General features: G+C 35.6%; 1 protein-coding gene across 1 annotated transcript in view; it reads left to right on the top strand.

Annotated features, from left to right (window-relative positions):
• Window positions 1-12254, top strand: part of Pgant2 (polypeptide N-acetylgalactosaminyltransferase 2) — a 375458-nt gene extending 363204 nt beyond the window's left edge. Inside the window, exons 10-11 of the mRNA XM_069848414.1 lie at window positions 2127-2243; window positions 11723-12254. Of these exons, the coding sequence (XP_069704515.1) occupies window positions 2127-2243; window positions 11723-11878 (273 nt within the window). The 3' untranslated portion in view covers window positions 11879-12254. The remainder of the gene's footprint in view (window positions 1-2126; window positions 2244-11722) is intronic.
• Window positions 12255-17172: the final 4918 nt, after the last annotated feature.

Genomic DNA, 17172 nt, shown 5'->3' with positions numbered 1-17172 from the left:
CTCAAGTCATTCTGAGTAAAAAAGTTCATATGAATATAGGTCCGTTTTCGAACTGTTACGGAGATATGGCTCTTTGATTTCACAAAAACTTCTGAGATTCCATTGTACTAACTCGTATTTAGAGACAGATTACGGACAAACTTAAAGTTTATATTCACATATGCATACATACCTAATATTCTAGAAGTCGGGGTCGATGTTTTCGCACATTTTCAAACGTACCTCCTTCTGCTTCAATGCACTGTTACACTTGGGCGTGAATCGCGCTCATCGCTCGGGAGAGTTGCACTTATGTAGCTGTTCTTATGCCGCATCCAAAATACGTTCGATTAGTGCCTCTCTCGATTCCCCATTCCTTTGCTATACCAAATCTTTCATCCAACCCCATAGACAGTAAATACTCTTCGATATGTTACCCTTCTGTTCGGAAAGCATCGTTTATATTCAGCGACGGCACGCAAGGTACTTCCATCGCACAAACCATAAACATACACAATATCAGCGTATTCTGCAGTCGAAAATTTATAAGGCATCTTGAAAAACACAACTTAACACTTCCGATAACTGTACCTGTATAACTACTGTACTGTAGGTAGCTGACTGAACTGCTGTGAACCGATAAGTGATAGCGTATTTGTTGGGACATTTGTAATGCCCCACCACCCGGTTTGTTTCTCTTATCTACATCGCTCACAATGCAGATGCCTATGTTACGTCATTCATTGCGATTGGTGACCTTCTCTCAAGTCAGCAGCATATGATAACGTCTGATTCACTGAATTTAAATACTTCACAACCTCGAGCGGGAATCGAACCTGCGACTTCCTGTTCTCCAGTCAGGCGCTCTACCACTGAGCTATCGAGTTCGTCTCACTCCAAAGCCTTGGAATTATCCTTTCATACTGGCGACTCTGTTATAGAGTACTGTCCATAGCGTCTGATCTAGTCAGCACTGCTTATGGGTTGAAAGAAACTTCATTAATATTTCATTAATATGTCACATCAATGGACGTGTATACGTCACCAAACATCGTAAGATGAAGATTACGTCTGATTCACATTGGGGGGAGACATTTTACCAAAGAAATGCATCTAGCTCTGCCATCGTTCGAAAACGGACCTATGTTCATATGAACTTTTTCACTCAAAATGGCCTAAGATATCGTATCCTAAATTTTTTACCTTTCCTCGTGAATTTATTATTAATTGGGTTATTTTACGACGCTGTATCAACATCTTGGTTATTTAGCGTCTGAATGAGATGAAGGTGATAATGCCGGTGAAATGAGTCCGGGGTCCAGCACCTAAAGTTACCCAGCATTTGCTCGCATTGGGTTGAGGGAAAACCCCGGAAAAAACCTCAACCAGGTAACTTGCCCCGACCGGGAATCGAACCCAGGCCACCTGGTTTCGCAGCCAGATGCGCTGACCGTTACTCCACAGGTGTGGACTCCTCGTGAATCACCCTGTATATTAGGGTAGCCAGGTCGTATGCTTTTCCCGTATTCTTACGTTATTTCGTCTTAAAATAAGTCTTCCGTAATTTGAAAGTTATCAACGCCAATCTGGACGTGCGATCAAGCGTAGGTTCGATTCCCGCTTGCTCTGATTACATGGTTGTGTTTTTTCCGAGGTTTTCCCAACCATAAGGCGAATATCAGGCAATCTATGGCGAATCCTCGGCCTCATCTCGCCAAATACCATTCCACTATCACCAGTCCTATCGATGCTAAATAATTGAGTAGTTGATACAGCATCGTTAAATAACCAACTAAAAGAAATATACTATAATCTTATTGCTTTCAACGTGGAGTCAATTATAATTACGCTACTAAATCTCTGGGAAGTTCCATACATCTGGCTTTTTTCCTAAAACAAATCTGGCAACCTTATGTACTGGATATTAAAAACTATTTCTCTCAATTCCGTAGTAACATCTTCTTTTAGTCCTTATTTTTATGCATAACAATTTCTCAAACGTTTTGTGCACATAATGCTTGTGAAACAAGAGCTAAAATTGAAATTACGTGTGACATTTTGTACATAAGAGTACTGTACTGATTATTTGTCTTATTAATGGATGTCAGTTCTTTCATGTTGGTAACTAGTAAGTGGTATGTTTACAGGAATGGTGGTTCACAAATGACAACCGTATCAAGCATCATGACGTGTGCCTAGCATTATCTGAGCCGCAAATTGGAGCACCGCTATTGATGAGATTTTGTGACAGTTCAGAAAATCAGGTACTTACCACTTTACATTTTCAGAGTGAAGGAAGTTTACTTCTCATACATAGGCGGTAGGCCTATATGTTATATTAAGTCTATCTGTGTCTCCTTTCTCATTCTTTTAGACTGTCTTTTCCTTGCTCTGCCTTTTTCTTTTTTCTCAATCTCCCTTTTAATCTAATATTATACAGATGACTTTAAAGTTTTAATATTAACACAATGTTTGACTTTTGTTATAGACTACACACGGCACCATATACACTGTAGTCAAATATCTATATATATATATATTATTTTAATGTACCGAAGTACATATGATATTTCCATGCAGATATTCTGCATCATCATACGATGAAAGAGTAATGGAACGGAGAAAAATTCTCTCCGGTGCCGGGATTTGAACCCGGGTTTTCAGCTCTACGTGCTGATGCACTTGATTTAAGACGGCGCTTATTCCGTCGGATCCCGGCCAACTAGTCACTCATATCGAGTGCACCTCAGCACATGTGTGGACTTCGGTCCTGCGTTCATAGACATCTATGACGTAGTGCAGAGGGCGGCCACTAGAGGGAACCCAAGAGTTGGAGCTTAATCAGCATCAGCACGTAGAGCTGAAAACCCGGGTTCAAATCCCGGCGCCGGAGAGAATTTTTCTCCGTTCCATTACTCTTTCATCATATCTACATATATAATTTGAACTGGTAATGGAAATTACGGGAAAACGGCTGAATGGATTTTAATGAGTGACCCCTCATTTTCATTCCTGGCATTCAAAGTTTTTCGGAAAAATAGTAGTTTTCAGTGAAATGTCAATTTTCCTACATAATTTTCCTATTTTCCAAAATCCATCTGTTGTCAGTTTTGAGAACTAGGCTTAATTTTATTGAATCACGGCCGACTTGATTGAATTTCAGAACAAAACAAAACACACACTACAATAAACAATAGGCTATTACACGAAGGCCATGACCTTCAGGATTGCCGACATATTTAGAGCTCAAATTCAATTTGTTATTAAAAACTTCAAGACTTACTAAAAATAATTTACAGGTCTTATTCTGCAGTGTATAATTTTGTGAGTACAGTTGTGTACTGAATATTCAAATCTACGAAACGTGAGGTGGTTTGATGACATTATTACCATTTTAGAAATTACATATTATTATAGTTAATGTCATGATGCGTCTATTTCTCATTAATTATACATAATATTAATGCTATATTGATGATATAAAAGTGAAACGTTTTGAGGTTATGTAAGTGAATGTAGAGAATATCTTAATTTAGATCTTCATTTCTATAATTTACTGAGTGGCGGCTATATATAACTATAAAACTTATGTAAGATAATAATATTGTTATTAAAAATCAAATATTTTTATAGATCTTAATCAAGTGGGGTTGGGTCTTTTTCATATACTTAATGGTGGTGTAGTGCAGATATTGATATGTGTCATTGTCTTCAGTATTGGCTCGAGAGAGCACAAAAAATACAGTTCCTAAGGAAAGACCAAAAGGTATTACTTACTAATAAAATAAGAGGCCTAGAAAATTTGTAGTCTCCAGATCATTTCAGCAAGATCTCTTAGTAGGATAAAATGATTTTACGCTCTACATTTCAAGTTCTACATGCAGCAGCTATACCAAAATGCTATTGCTCGAAAACTTAGCAAACACGACATTTTTTTAACTTTCGCCTACAATCTACAATGACCTGAAATAACTATTGCTATTGTCCTGACATTGATGCTTGCGTTTCCGCGTTGAAACTCAAAAACTGAAGGTAGATAGGTTCAAGAAAAAGTATGTGGCCTAAAAAACCATTCAGAGGGAGTATGTTTCATTATTATGGAAGCAAATAACTATCAAAATGTCAAGTATTCTTCATTGAAAATAAATCTGAAAAGTTTTTATTTGAACGTCTAACGAACTTAGTTTGCAGCAGCATTTGCTGCACAAGCCACTAGTAAGTTCTATAAACTGAAATCAAGATCATAAGTTACGGTAAAGCTGTAAGTCCCTAATGTTGCATACAAAATACTTGGATTACAATTTGTGAAATAGGGCCTAATTGTATATTTTCGCCACTACGGCAAATTATTAGAATGTGCATACTCATTAATATTATTTTGATTAACAAAGGCAGCGAACTGTACTTTCACATTAACTAATACTTTAGCTTGAAATGCACCTGATAATTTTAAGTTATAAATTTTTAGTTGCCTACTAAAATTGAAAAATCCAAATGTTGCAGCCCCATCGTATCCTTGAACTACTAGCTTTTTCTTACACTGAAAGTCTGAGAAACACGTATTCACTTATCACAGCTGCAGAGTGATCATTGCTGACATGTGTGAATTTCATCTCTTTTACATAATGAATGACAGTGAAAAGCTGAGATAATTTTTATGGATTTTATTAATTTGTCCTACAGAATAATCTCTGTAATGTTGACAATTAATATTTGAGGAGAAAAATTCGATCAGGCGCCGGGGATCGAACCCGGGTCCTTGGTTCTACATACCAAGCGCTCTGACCACTGAGCTACGCCGAATTCAATCCAAATATTAATTAACATTACAGAGATTATTCTGTAGGACAAATTAATAAAATCCATAATATTCTCATAGCTAGCAGTGCATCATATCTGCGGAATCCCGGCCAAATATGTCACTCAACTGAGTGCACTCCTAGTATAATGGCAGTTGACATTGGACATAAACGTCAACATATAAACCTAACTTGGAGTCAGGCCACAAAAGGAAACACTAAAGAAGGAAGGTTCGATCCGGTGCTGTGGATTGAATTCGGCGTAGCTCAGTGGTCAGAGCGCTTGGTACGTAGAACCAAGGACCCAGGTTCGATCCCCGTCGCCTGATCGAATTTTTCTCCTCAAATATTAATTGAGATAATTTTGCAACATCCGTCATTTCGTTCAGCATTAAAGCAACAACTTCCTCCTTATTTTGTCTAGAATTACGTCACTAATGCTTTCAATAATATCATTTTCAATTTTATTTGGCATTCCTCTAAATACTTAATGTGTTTGGTAAGTGTGTGTCTAACTTGATATCATATATTTAGTTAGCATTTATAATAACTCAACATAGTTTCCCCTATTAAGGAAATCCTTGTGCTCGTAATGATCTCTGAAAAGAGAACAAGGCCAGCAATATATTTTATTTTTCGATTGACTTGAAGAATCATAGTATTCAATCTTGAAATGACGAATATAGGTCTCTGTTTTTGTACTCATAGAAACGTCCAGAATAGGCCTACGCTTTACTGTAATATCTTGTTCTTGAAAACTGAACTGCAAACGAAGTATTTAACAAACGATTTAAAACAACGTTGTGATTGTTGGCATGTGACTGTGTGAATAAAGTGGTCCTGCTATTGGACGTACAATGCAAGGGACTTTATTCTTATATTAAGCTTCCTTCCATGTTTAGTAAAAGCGAAAAACACACAATATTGTTTTTAATCCTTGTTACACTTCACTGAAATACTTTCAATACTTAACTGATAATCAACAAAAAAATAAAAAGGCTGAGGTATTCTTTCTAACAATAATGGAGATACAGAATTTTTTTATCATAGAACACTGGAGCATGTGAAAATGTTAACGTGGCGAAAGGAACTAGTCCTGTAACGTGTTGGGTAGTCAATTGCAGCTGAGGGTAGGAAGATTTGTTCCAATGGTAGACCAAGGCATCGATGCCGACATAGAAGAAATTTGAGTCAAGTCCCTGAAGCCACGTAATGATGGCTTGCTGAACGGCCATATTAGTGTTGAATCGCTTACCACTCAGATGCTTCTTCAACAGTCCGAAGAGATGAAAATCACTGAGTATCAGGTCAAGGCTGTAGGGAGGATGATCCAGTACTTCCCACCGGAAGCGTCATTTCCATGACATGACATTCACACTGTACAATTCAACAAGTTGATAATGAATTTTTGCTGGTGAGATGTCATTCAGACGCAATAACCAGATCACAATACGCACTTCTATGTTTGACCATGTTTCTGTGCACTTAGCACTCTTACAACTGATATTGCAACATATACACCATCTAATGTCTGTGTGATAGAGCTGAGGCCCTGGCAGAAAGTTGGAACAAGAGGAAGAATATGTCACCCGTAAGAGCTCCTATAACCTTACATTTTGAATCACCCTCTTATGTGGCCGATGATGACGACTACCATGATGATTATGATGAAGATAAGAATAATAATAATAGTTCTTTATTTATACTGGCAGAGTTAAGGCCATAGGGCCTTCTCTTACACTCTACCAGGTCACAAAGTATACAAGCAGTTAAAATTTAACAAAAAGTTAAAGAACAGAATACTAACATATTACAAAAAAAATAATAATAATAATAATAGCATAATAAAATCGACACTAAACAACATGAAAATAATACCATAATAGAAAAAAAAAGTAAAATACATTGGAATATAGTGAAAGTAACTCATTTAGTACAAATGGTTAATATGGAAAAACGTAAGGAAGAATATATCAAAATGGAATGTAATAAAATAATAATATAAAAGAAAAGAAATACGAAAATTAAATAAAATTCACGATAAAAAGGCTATGATAATAAATTCATCGGCTGATAAAGAGAACAAAAAAGGGGAAAGGAAAAAAAAGAAATATATAGCCTATATTTTTCAAAACTATGGCAGAGAAAAGGGCTTATAACTGAAAGGAATCTAATTCAAAAAGTGCAATTTTAATTTATTTTTGAAACTAGACAATATCCGACAGTCTCTGACATGTTGTGGTAGAGAGTTCCAGAGATGAGCTGCAGAGACCGTGAAAGATGAAGAGTAGAAGGATGTTCTGTGTTCAGGAATGGAGAGTGTGATATGGTTTTGTGAGCGAGTATCTATTTCGTGATATGAGGACAAATGTTGAAAACGAGAAGCTATGTAGCTAGGGTTAGAGGTTTGAAGAATATTGAAGAGTAAAGTGAGAGAGTGAATAGTTCTTCGCTCTTTGAGACGGACCCAGGACAGCATATTTAGTGAAAGTGTGATACGGTCAGATCCACAGACATTGCAAATAAATTGAACGCATGCATTATGAACACGCAGTAGTCTGTCTGTCAGTCTCATGTTAAGGTCAGTGTAGAGAGTGTCACAGTAATCAAAATGAGGCATCAAGAGCGACTGCACTAAATTCTTCTTGAGAAGCAACGGAAGGAAATTTCGAATTCTTTTTAGTGCGTGAATTTTCATAAAAATTATTTTACATATTGTCCATATAAATTCCTAGATTTTTTACTCTATCACTGTAAGGGATAATAGTTTCACTCATTTTAACAGGAAATAACGGAAAACGGAAAAGAAGAAGAAGAAGGCGTTCAAAGTCATCTTGTACCAGTTTCTCAGTCCTATAGGCACCGTGCATGCTCCTCTGGTGGCGACTGTTGTTACTAACTGCGGGACAGCAGCGATAGAGTTGTGCTTGAAGCGTATGAATATACTTAACATCTCAGGTTAAATGATTAGAAATATGGATGAACCTAAAAAGCGGAAAGGTAATGCAAATTACTGTGTTCTTGAGTGTAGTAATGCTTATAGGAACACACCAACCGATATTGTTTTTATTCATTCCCAAAACAGAAAACTCAAGCGCAACGACGCTAATTGTGGATCCATGCAGTACGCAGACGAAAGTAAATAAGGCTACACTGCTTGTAATCTTAGTATTATTACATACTAGGCCTGATATAAAAAATAGAATGTATATAGAATTATGTTTATAAATAACCATTAAGTTAACAACGACAGGAATTTATAATTTAAATTTCAAAAAGTGCATAATTACTGAGTTCTTTACATATATATTATGTATAATATTAGCAACAATAAATAATAATATAGGCTACTTATTTTTAAATGTATTCATATCGATATTTATTTTCTTTCACAATTGAATTGTGTGAAGTGTCTACTCAAGTGTCTATTCCATTACATGCCTAACTGAAGTCACATAAGAAATGTTATGACAAGCGTTCAGGAACAGATGATATGTTTAATGAAATGCAAGGTTGCCGAAATTATTCTACAATAAAATATGAGACAGAACTACCAGACTTAATGGGAGTGACATTTGTGGTTTCGAATATATTGTTAAAATTGCTGCCAATTGAAACACAATCATACCCGTAGAATCATAATACGAAATATTTCCAATTCTATCATTTAACCCAAAAATAGCTACCATAGATAATCGAAACGCCCCAAGATGTAGACCATACATATTATTTTTGCCATTTTTATTAGTGAATTTCACATCGAAAGCTTTCGAAAAATTCTGTCCAAGAGTAAGATTAGTAAAGAAAATCGTCTACTCATATTTTCCAATTAAAATGAAAACTGGATTGTCGTATTCTGCTATGAGGGTGATGTTCGGAGTTAATCGTACAACTATAATTATAATGTATTTTTACCGCCATTTTAATGTTGTTGACATCCACAATGGTTACTGTAATTTTGGATTTTGGCCTAGCAGAGAAAATATTCAGGAAACAATGCCTGCAATATTGAAAAATATAGAGTGACAATTAATTGTTTAGAAGTGGAACAGCCACACAATGTGGATCAGATGGTGGCCTTCAAATCTAAATGCTACCAAGGCAGATCGAGTGACACATTCATAAAACTGATTGCGGATTATTGACTTTGTTAGAAGGTGGTGATGAAGTCAGGTTTTCCCGGAATAATAACAAACCTCTCCGATAAAGGGATCATTGTTGTTACTCCACCGTATGTGCACGATGGTAAATTAACAGTTAAAGAAGTGGAAACTACTTACAGCGTTGCTAGTGTTCGAATTCATGTTGAAAGGTGCATTCAGCGAATTAAAATATACAGTATAACATTTTACACAAACTATCAATTGAACTGCTTCCGCATGTTGATCTTGTTGTTTATTCAACTGTCCAAAGAGAAGTCTGAACCTCATAAGTGATACCAACAAGGCACCACTTATGAGGCAATTAGACCAGAAGGTCATGGGGTAGAGTGGCCATTTCATTTTCCTTTCCATTGCATATATCGCCGACTAGCTACATATTACACTAGTCAGACTTCATATGCATACTAACAATATTGTTCTTCCTCTGACACATATCGTCAAGTGAGATGTACAGCTTGATAACAGATGTACATATCAGCCAGAACTTCAGTCAGAGGTAGTATGTTGATGATATTGTTCATTATGTGTTGTGTTTTAGAGAATTTGCAGTCGCCCATTATTCAGGAAGTGTAATTAAGACTTCTTTTAGAATTAAATCACATTAAAATACGTAATTTATAGAGACATTATACACACAAATATTACACACGTCATGACATCAAATATAAGTATATCAATGTTTTAGTAATATGACTGTTCACCCTCATTCAATGGTCTGAAATCTGATTTAAATGCCAAACATCTTCACTGATATTTCAGGAACTTTGTAGTTACATTTTACACTCCTCTAGCAGTACTGAACTTTCCACTGAGTCTATAAAATAATTAAAGACTGGAGATTGCTGGGATTGCAGTGAAAGACCTGCCCTTGGGCAGAACACTATGAATCAATGAACCCATTCTTACTAATATTACAACTTTTTATCGGCAGAAAGCCGCATGTAATTTCTATATCACACATGACTAGTGAATGACTGCGAGCCTGTGGTTAATTAGAAATTGAGACACTGCGCGGCGCCACCAGTACGATTTTGAGACCCATGCACGGTGCCTATAGATCCATTGATGGCACACCACTGTAGGCCACAAATATGGCAGGTGACGACAACTACCATGGTGATTATGATGGAGGCGGAGGAGGAGAAGAAGAAGAAGAAGACGACGACGACGACGAAGCAGAAGAAGAATTTATGCATGCCATCTTGCTCCAATTAGTTATATTCTCAATGGGCAAATTTTATTAATAATTTATTAAGATCAAAATGGATAAATGCCACACGCAATTTAAAATTTACTTTGACTTTTAGAAGGAATGGACTATTATGATTTGCACAATTTTTTATGACTGATGTTACACATATTTATCAATTTGTCTTCTTTGTCTGTTTGTTTGTCTGTCTTGTGTATGTGTATATAGCTACCTGCCAACCTTCCTGCTCATTGAAAGGAGAATTCACTAGTTCAGTGTTTCTCAAACTTTTTTGAAGTGCGGACCACTTTTTTAAGTCAGAACAGTTCCGCCGACCACCTTACTTTTGTTTCCTTCGAAAGCAAATTTATTATTTTTGTAGTATATTTTAATATCAATAGACTTATATTTTTAAATAGAATTAATTAATTTAATTTAATTAATTTTATATTAGTATTAACTAATTAAACTAATGTTAATAGAAGAAAAAATTCATTTTTGTTTCTTTAATAATTCAAGGCTATTAGAGTTTGGATAATCTTTAACTTATTAACTAAAAAAAAATAAATGTTAGTACTCACATTAATGAGATGAATGAGCCTGCCGTTTCTTGCACAGTTGTTCTATATTTGGATGTATGCTGGTAAGCTTAAGTCGAAGATTGTCACATACATCGAGTCGATTTTGGTAGCTACTTTGTTTTTATTAGAGTTTGTGATGAAAACCCTTTCTCACACAGATGCGTAGAAACAAAGTGAATTATAATCTCTAAAGCACCATTGTACAGTTCACTATATTCTCTTTTCACTTGTGATGAGGTCCAGAAATTAACCTTACCTTCCGCTTGGAATTTCATTTTAAGTCCGGTCTCATTCCAGAGTTCAATTAACTGTTCTCTTTCACTCAATGAAAGTTTGTTAGTTTCAATATCGCAATGAAAGTGATCACGAACCCATGAAAATTCGTCATATTAACTTGGAAAATAAGTTTCAAATTGTGACCTCAGAATTGTATTATTGTTGTACGACGTACAGTACGTGACCATTTCAATGTGCAGACTGGGTATCGACAAAACTATTAAGAAAGTCATAAATACATGAAAAGGTTCGGTCCTCTGTTGTGAATTTGGTGGTCCCTGGCTGGGTTACAGGGGTGGCGCTAGATGTGCAGGGAAAAGATGGCAAGAAACACCACGTTCATAGTGCTTTAAATCCCTCTTTTGTTGTTGAGAGTAGAGTGAGAAGTCAGTAGACGAATAGGGTAATAAATTTCATAAAATGTTAGTACTGAGAGAAAAAGTGAAAGGCGATTGCCATGTGTCATTTCCAAACTCTGAGATTTTCAGCTATTAAGTGATACGCAATTCGTTTGAATTTTATTTTTTCTTCTGCCTTTTTTGAAGGACCACAAGGGCAGACCTCGAGGACCACAGGTGGTCCGCGGACCATAGTTTGAGAAACACTGCACTAGTTTATCTAAAATAGTTAATGTACAATGTACATTCATAAATATTATGTATATCTGTTACTATCATGAACTTGTGGTAATTCATAATTTACCTTGATTTGTATCTTCCTTACGTTTATTTGCAGAAATGGCACCAAGTTGAAAAGGGAGGTCTGGTGAAGCATATACGCCTCAGCCTGTGTATTGACTCCAGAGACTATAAAACAAGAGGGTTGACGGTGGAGCGATGTGACTCTAACTCGCCATCTCAACGTTGGAATTTTTCAGTTAAGAAATTGTGATGATTTGACAACTCATATTCTTGTGTATAACATAAAACAACTATCTTGTGATCATCAAAACATCTGAGATCTGAAATGGCAAATTACAAGCCAGTTTTGCATTTATTGCGGCATCCGATGGTGACACATTGTCAGATATTATGATGCTTCAACATAAAAGAAATGAGATATTACTCAGGTTTGTTCATAGAACCAGTCGTGGACTTAGATAATGACGAATGTACTGTATATCCGTGTGCTAAACATCGCCAAGTTTACAAGTATATAACGTGTTTATATTGTGGCCCATTAAATGTGAACCTAATGCTCAGAAATCAATTGTGGATTTCATAATGAGTGTAGGCTGTGAGAATTGAATGAGTTTAGTCACGTTCTAGTATTTGGTCGCTATCATTAGAATTATGAAGAATAATGCTAGAAACCAAGACTTGGTACTGAGCAGACGAGCATGCTTGCGAACATTGACTTGAAATCTAACGGATGATATTGAAACAAGATTTCTGACTGAACAAAAAGAGTGATATTAAACGAAGAGAGACATTGACTGTATGTGTAAAAAGACTCCGACACGAAATGATATAGACTGTCTATAATGTGAACTTTTATGCATTATGTTTCTACATTACTAATGTGTCTTGTTTGAGTATCATTAATGATACCATAAGGACAGATTTTTTTTTTTTCAGAGATGGTAGGAATACGAGAATTCACTTTAAAATGTCAAATAGTTTACAGACAAGACTGGAAGGGAAATAATATTTTCCCTCTACGTTTCTTTTATTTCTTTTTTATTAATATTATTACAAAACCTTATGATGAATTTATGTCAACGTGTGATGATTATTTTTAAATGTCTGTCAGCACACTTCAAATTTATACAGATATGTACAGATAACTGATGCCATGAATCAGTTACTAATATCAATCATTCCAAGAATTAATTTTACGGATGAGTTGTATCTTTTATTATCTGATGCCTCATTTATCGAGAAATTTAATAAATTAAAAATTTGTATATAAAAAAAGTTTTACGGTATAAACTTAACAAATGAGTTTAATATAGCTTTACACATTGCTCCACTGGAATTTGACAATATTTTACTCTTTCGTCATTTCCGCTCAGCCACTAGTAAGTATTTCCTTAACAAATATTACAAACATGTTCCTCTTTCTTTTTTTCTTACAGTTGTTGCAATAAAATTCAATTCCTGGTCTAATGCCATTTGGAATTGTGAGTTAAACTAACATTGTAGGTATATTTAATAAGCCTAGATTGTCTTTAGGCTCTCAACTATAATAAGAAATCAACTTGCATCTACAGTATAAAAAATAATTAATATTAGATGTTGCTGTTACTGAGTAAAGCCCGCATCTAACCCAATAATTTATTTAAAAAGTCTCAGGGTAAATTTTTTATGTCGATATATGAACTATTTCAATTATCAAGTGATCGAATATGCTGTAACTAGCGAATAGGGATTCATTCCCTATACGCTGCTGTAGTCACTGCTGTCTGAATGCTGATATCATTCAGATGGCAGTGGTTGTAACATGGCACAAAGTACATCACCGTGTAACAAAATGTAGCCTACATACGCCATATGCTGTTACAAATCAAAGTGTATAGCGAAATATTGTCATTCATTTAAGAATTCCATTGAAATCAGCAGTACGAAAGAAAAGAGTGCTTCACTCATTTGTTTCTAAGGCGTGTGTACAGAATTTATTATAAAGAATAGAAAGTTTATAAATGACAAACAGTTCTTATGGATTCCAAGCTAGCACATCAGAGTTTCTTGTTGTACTACCAGAATGTAGTAACCGAAATTGTTGTTTTTTTTTAATGCTATATGTCCAAGTATCTTATTGGCAGCAGAATGTGTCATTCAAGTGTACCACATATTATTAAAAATAGAATTGAGGTCAACTAAGAACTTGTTGGGATTCTGACAGAGTTGAATTTAATTTCTGAAGTGGAATCCATTAACAAGCCTTCGGGTCCCTCCTCCGTGCAAGAGAGAAAAAAAAACCTAAGAGATGGCGTGGGTGAGAAATGACCAATGCAAGGAATCCCTCACTTTACTTCCCTTCTGACAGAAGCATTGGCAACCATTTTCTCCATCCCTAGAATTCAATGCCCTGGAACAGGTTTAAACTCGCGGATCTCGGGTCTAGCAATGAGCCTGGTAACTGCTCAATCACGAAAAGCCATGATATGTTCTTGTAATATCTCCGAATACATTCGTCTGTGATTTTATTCTTTACACCCTCAGTACAATAACTACAATAATGTGAAAAGGAGTATTACCGACCATGTCTTCCAGACGAATTGTAGTTGTTTGTTTTTCTGTTAGTATTCAGCATAGTCATCACTTATCTTTACTGTTTACTTTACCGAAACGTTACTCAGAGTTGTATCCAGTGAGGGAAGTGAGACGGTATGCACCGGTATGGAATACCACCACGGTTTCTATGGTCAGAAAATATACCGTTAGTGAAAAATGACATACCGTCACTAAAAAAATGTGATGCGTAAAAATTTGTTTATACATTTTTCCACAGTAAAGAGTACTATGCTATCTATTTTCTTCGTGGATCTAAACCACAGTCTTCTGGAACTGTATTCAACGTGTATTTGAATCACCCTATGCAGAAAGGGCTTCAGTCACAAATTTTGAAAAACAAGATATCGATGGAAATCATATCTTTATGGGTGGCCCCATCGGCCTGTGCAGAAAGGTATTCAGTCCAGTGCTTGTAAAGATAGGAACTGAAGCTTCAGGCTCAGAGTTCTATTCAGAAAGGAATACAGTGCACAGTGGGACGAATTGCGATTCTAGCCGGAACAGAATCAATTTTCACATATTCTCATTTTTATGCGTGTCTTATCTGAAGTTGTTGCTAATGAATCACAGAATGCTTATCTATGAGAAAGAAGCTTTGACACTAAACATACGGACGTCACACAATGATGTTGACGAGGATTCCCCTCCTTAACCAGTTTTATTGCTCTGTCACGCTGAAATAGTGTAAGAAGCAAGCTTGTTTTCTGTGATCTGGGAGTGAAACATTTTGTGACTCTGAAATGGGAAATGAAGAACAAGGTTGATAGGTAATTATTATATAAATTTTATGTTCATAATAACTTTGAATTTTTAGAAACAGCATATTAACTTAAGGGCGGCAAATGCGATTTTTTAAAACTATTTATCAAAGTGAACGTTGGCTTATAATAGCAGAGTCACATTTATTTTTAGGTCAGAATGTAGGTTTAAGTATGCACTTTAAGACTAACCTAGTTTCATTTGCTCCTACTGACCACCCTGCATGTGGTTAATTTTTTTCAGACTTGGAATCGCTACCGGTGATTTTGTGCTGTGATCTATTTCCAATACTTGCCAATAAAAGTGGCGACTTAGATGAACTATATAGATATGTTTTGAACAAATTATGTATTGGAACATGTGATTCTAATAGCGGGAAGTGCATTCGTAATATTTTGAAAAATATTCGAAGTAATTTTAACAGACGTTGGATGCAGTGCTACAGTAAAAAGGATTATTTTCTTAAAAACATTGTTCTTGGCAGGTCAGAGGCAACAACAAAGATATTTTTGCAGCCAGAAAAGAGGAGATAATTTCTAGATTTCGCTCTCAAATAGGGCTTCTTATTGACAAGCCGAAATCTAGTGGCCCTGGGATATCAAATGATGGCGATTCTGCACGTCGGTTTTTTTAAACCCCACAAATTACAGCCAATATTACAGGCATTAGTAAGACCTCATTCACAGATTTTCTGTAATTTTATGCACCATTTCATGTGGATATTCAATATATATTGAGGCTTTTGAGAAGTACACTAATGATACAGCCCATTTATATGCACAATTATATCCATGGTACTACATGCCATCCAGCTTGCATAAAATACATGGAGGAAAAATTGCAGAAAATGCCATACTTCCTATTGGGATGTTATCTGAAGATGCTCAAGAGACAAGACACAAAGATTTACGAAAGTACAGGTTATGATCATGCTAGGAAGTGTTCTCGTGAGAGAAACTTAGAAGATGTCCTACACATGTTGTTAGTAACTTCTGATCCCATCATATCCCAGATCAATCGATATCCATGTTCAAGAAAATCAAAACTGTGAGTTGAAGTAATTAAACTGCTACAAGTACCAGCTGCGAGTGCCAACAACAGCTCAACTGCAACCCCTAGATGAAGACGACACTAGTGCTAGCAGGTCCGACACTTCTGGAGATACAACAGACGCTTCAGATTTCCTAACATGAGTCATAAATTTACTACATATATTACTTTTCTCTTCATAGTAGTGAGTGAAATAATTTCTGTTCACTTCAGTTTTTTATTCGCATTAGTTGTATGCAATTTCTATTATTGTGTGATTTTTTTAACAAATAGGCGTTCTATACTAAAATAATAATTCTCATACAAATATTTCATCAAACGTCATAATAATTTACCTTCATCTTGCTAGTTTCAACGATTCGAAAGGAATTTATCAATATTAGATTTTGTTCCAGCTAAAATCGCAATCCGTCCCACTGTGCAGTGTACAGAATGTTTCCTTACTTTTCTCAAAACTAGGTCTAATGGACTGAAGCCCTTTCTGCATGGGGTGATTCATTTAGACACGTTTATTTGATAAGCCAACCCCTGGAACGCTTAACAACGGTAGCATTTCAAGGGTAGAAGGCAGTTGTCTGTAGCTTGTGGTGGTCATTGTTGCCAATTTAGTGACTATGTTATCAGATTTTATTCTTTTAAAATATTTGTCAGTGACAAATGTAGTTACTTATTTATTATTTAAATAGGGTTACATACAGTACTATTTCTAGTATTCGCACTTTGAAGATTTAGCATTATTTTAAGTGATAATTCTAAATGGGCATTGCAAAATAATCTAGTAAATGACTGAAGTAACTTGAAATTATTTTATTAAGAAATTTAATATGTTGCTTAAGCTTCAGAAACCCGCATTACTGACTAAACGAAACAATTTATTGTATGTGTCACGTACGTGTATGTTGTAAAGGGAGTGGTAGGCCTACGCCTTTTTAAATCGAGGTATATGCCAGGGAAAATCTTGGGTTAGCGTACTGCCTCTGGTTTTTTCCCACTTCCCTCACTGGTTGTATCTATATTCTTTTGACAGTTCCTCTTTGAAAATGTATAAATAGGACCCTCTTTTTTACAGTTCAGACATTATTAGTAGGATTACTTTCAATTTAATTTGTAAAATTGGTACATATGTTTCATATAACAATG

The sequence above is a fragment of the Periplaneta americana genome, chromosome 15 (assembly GCF_040183065.1).
Source record: "Periplaneta americana isolate PAMFEO1 chromosome 15, P.americana_PAMFEO1_priV1, whole genome shotgun sequence".
Lineage (NCBI taxonomy): Eukaryota > Metazoa > Arthropoda > Insecta > Blattodea > Blattidae > Periplaneta > Periplaneta americana.
The sequence above is the reverse complement of the archived record's forward strand: the minus strand, read 5'-3'. Positions and strand labels throughout refer to the sequence as shown.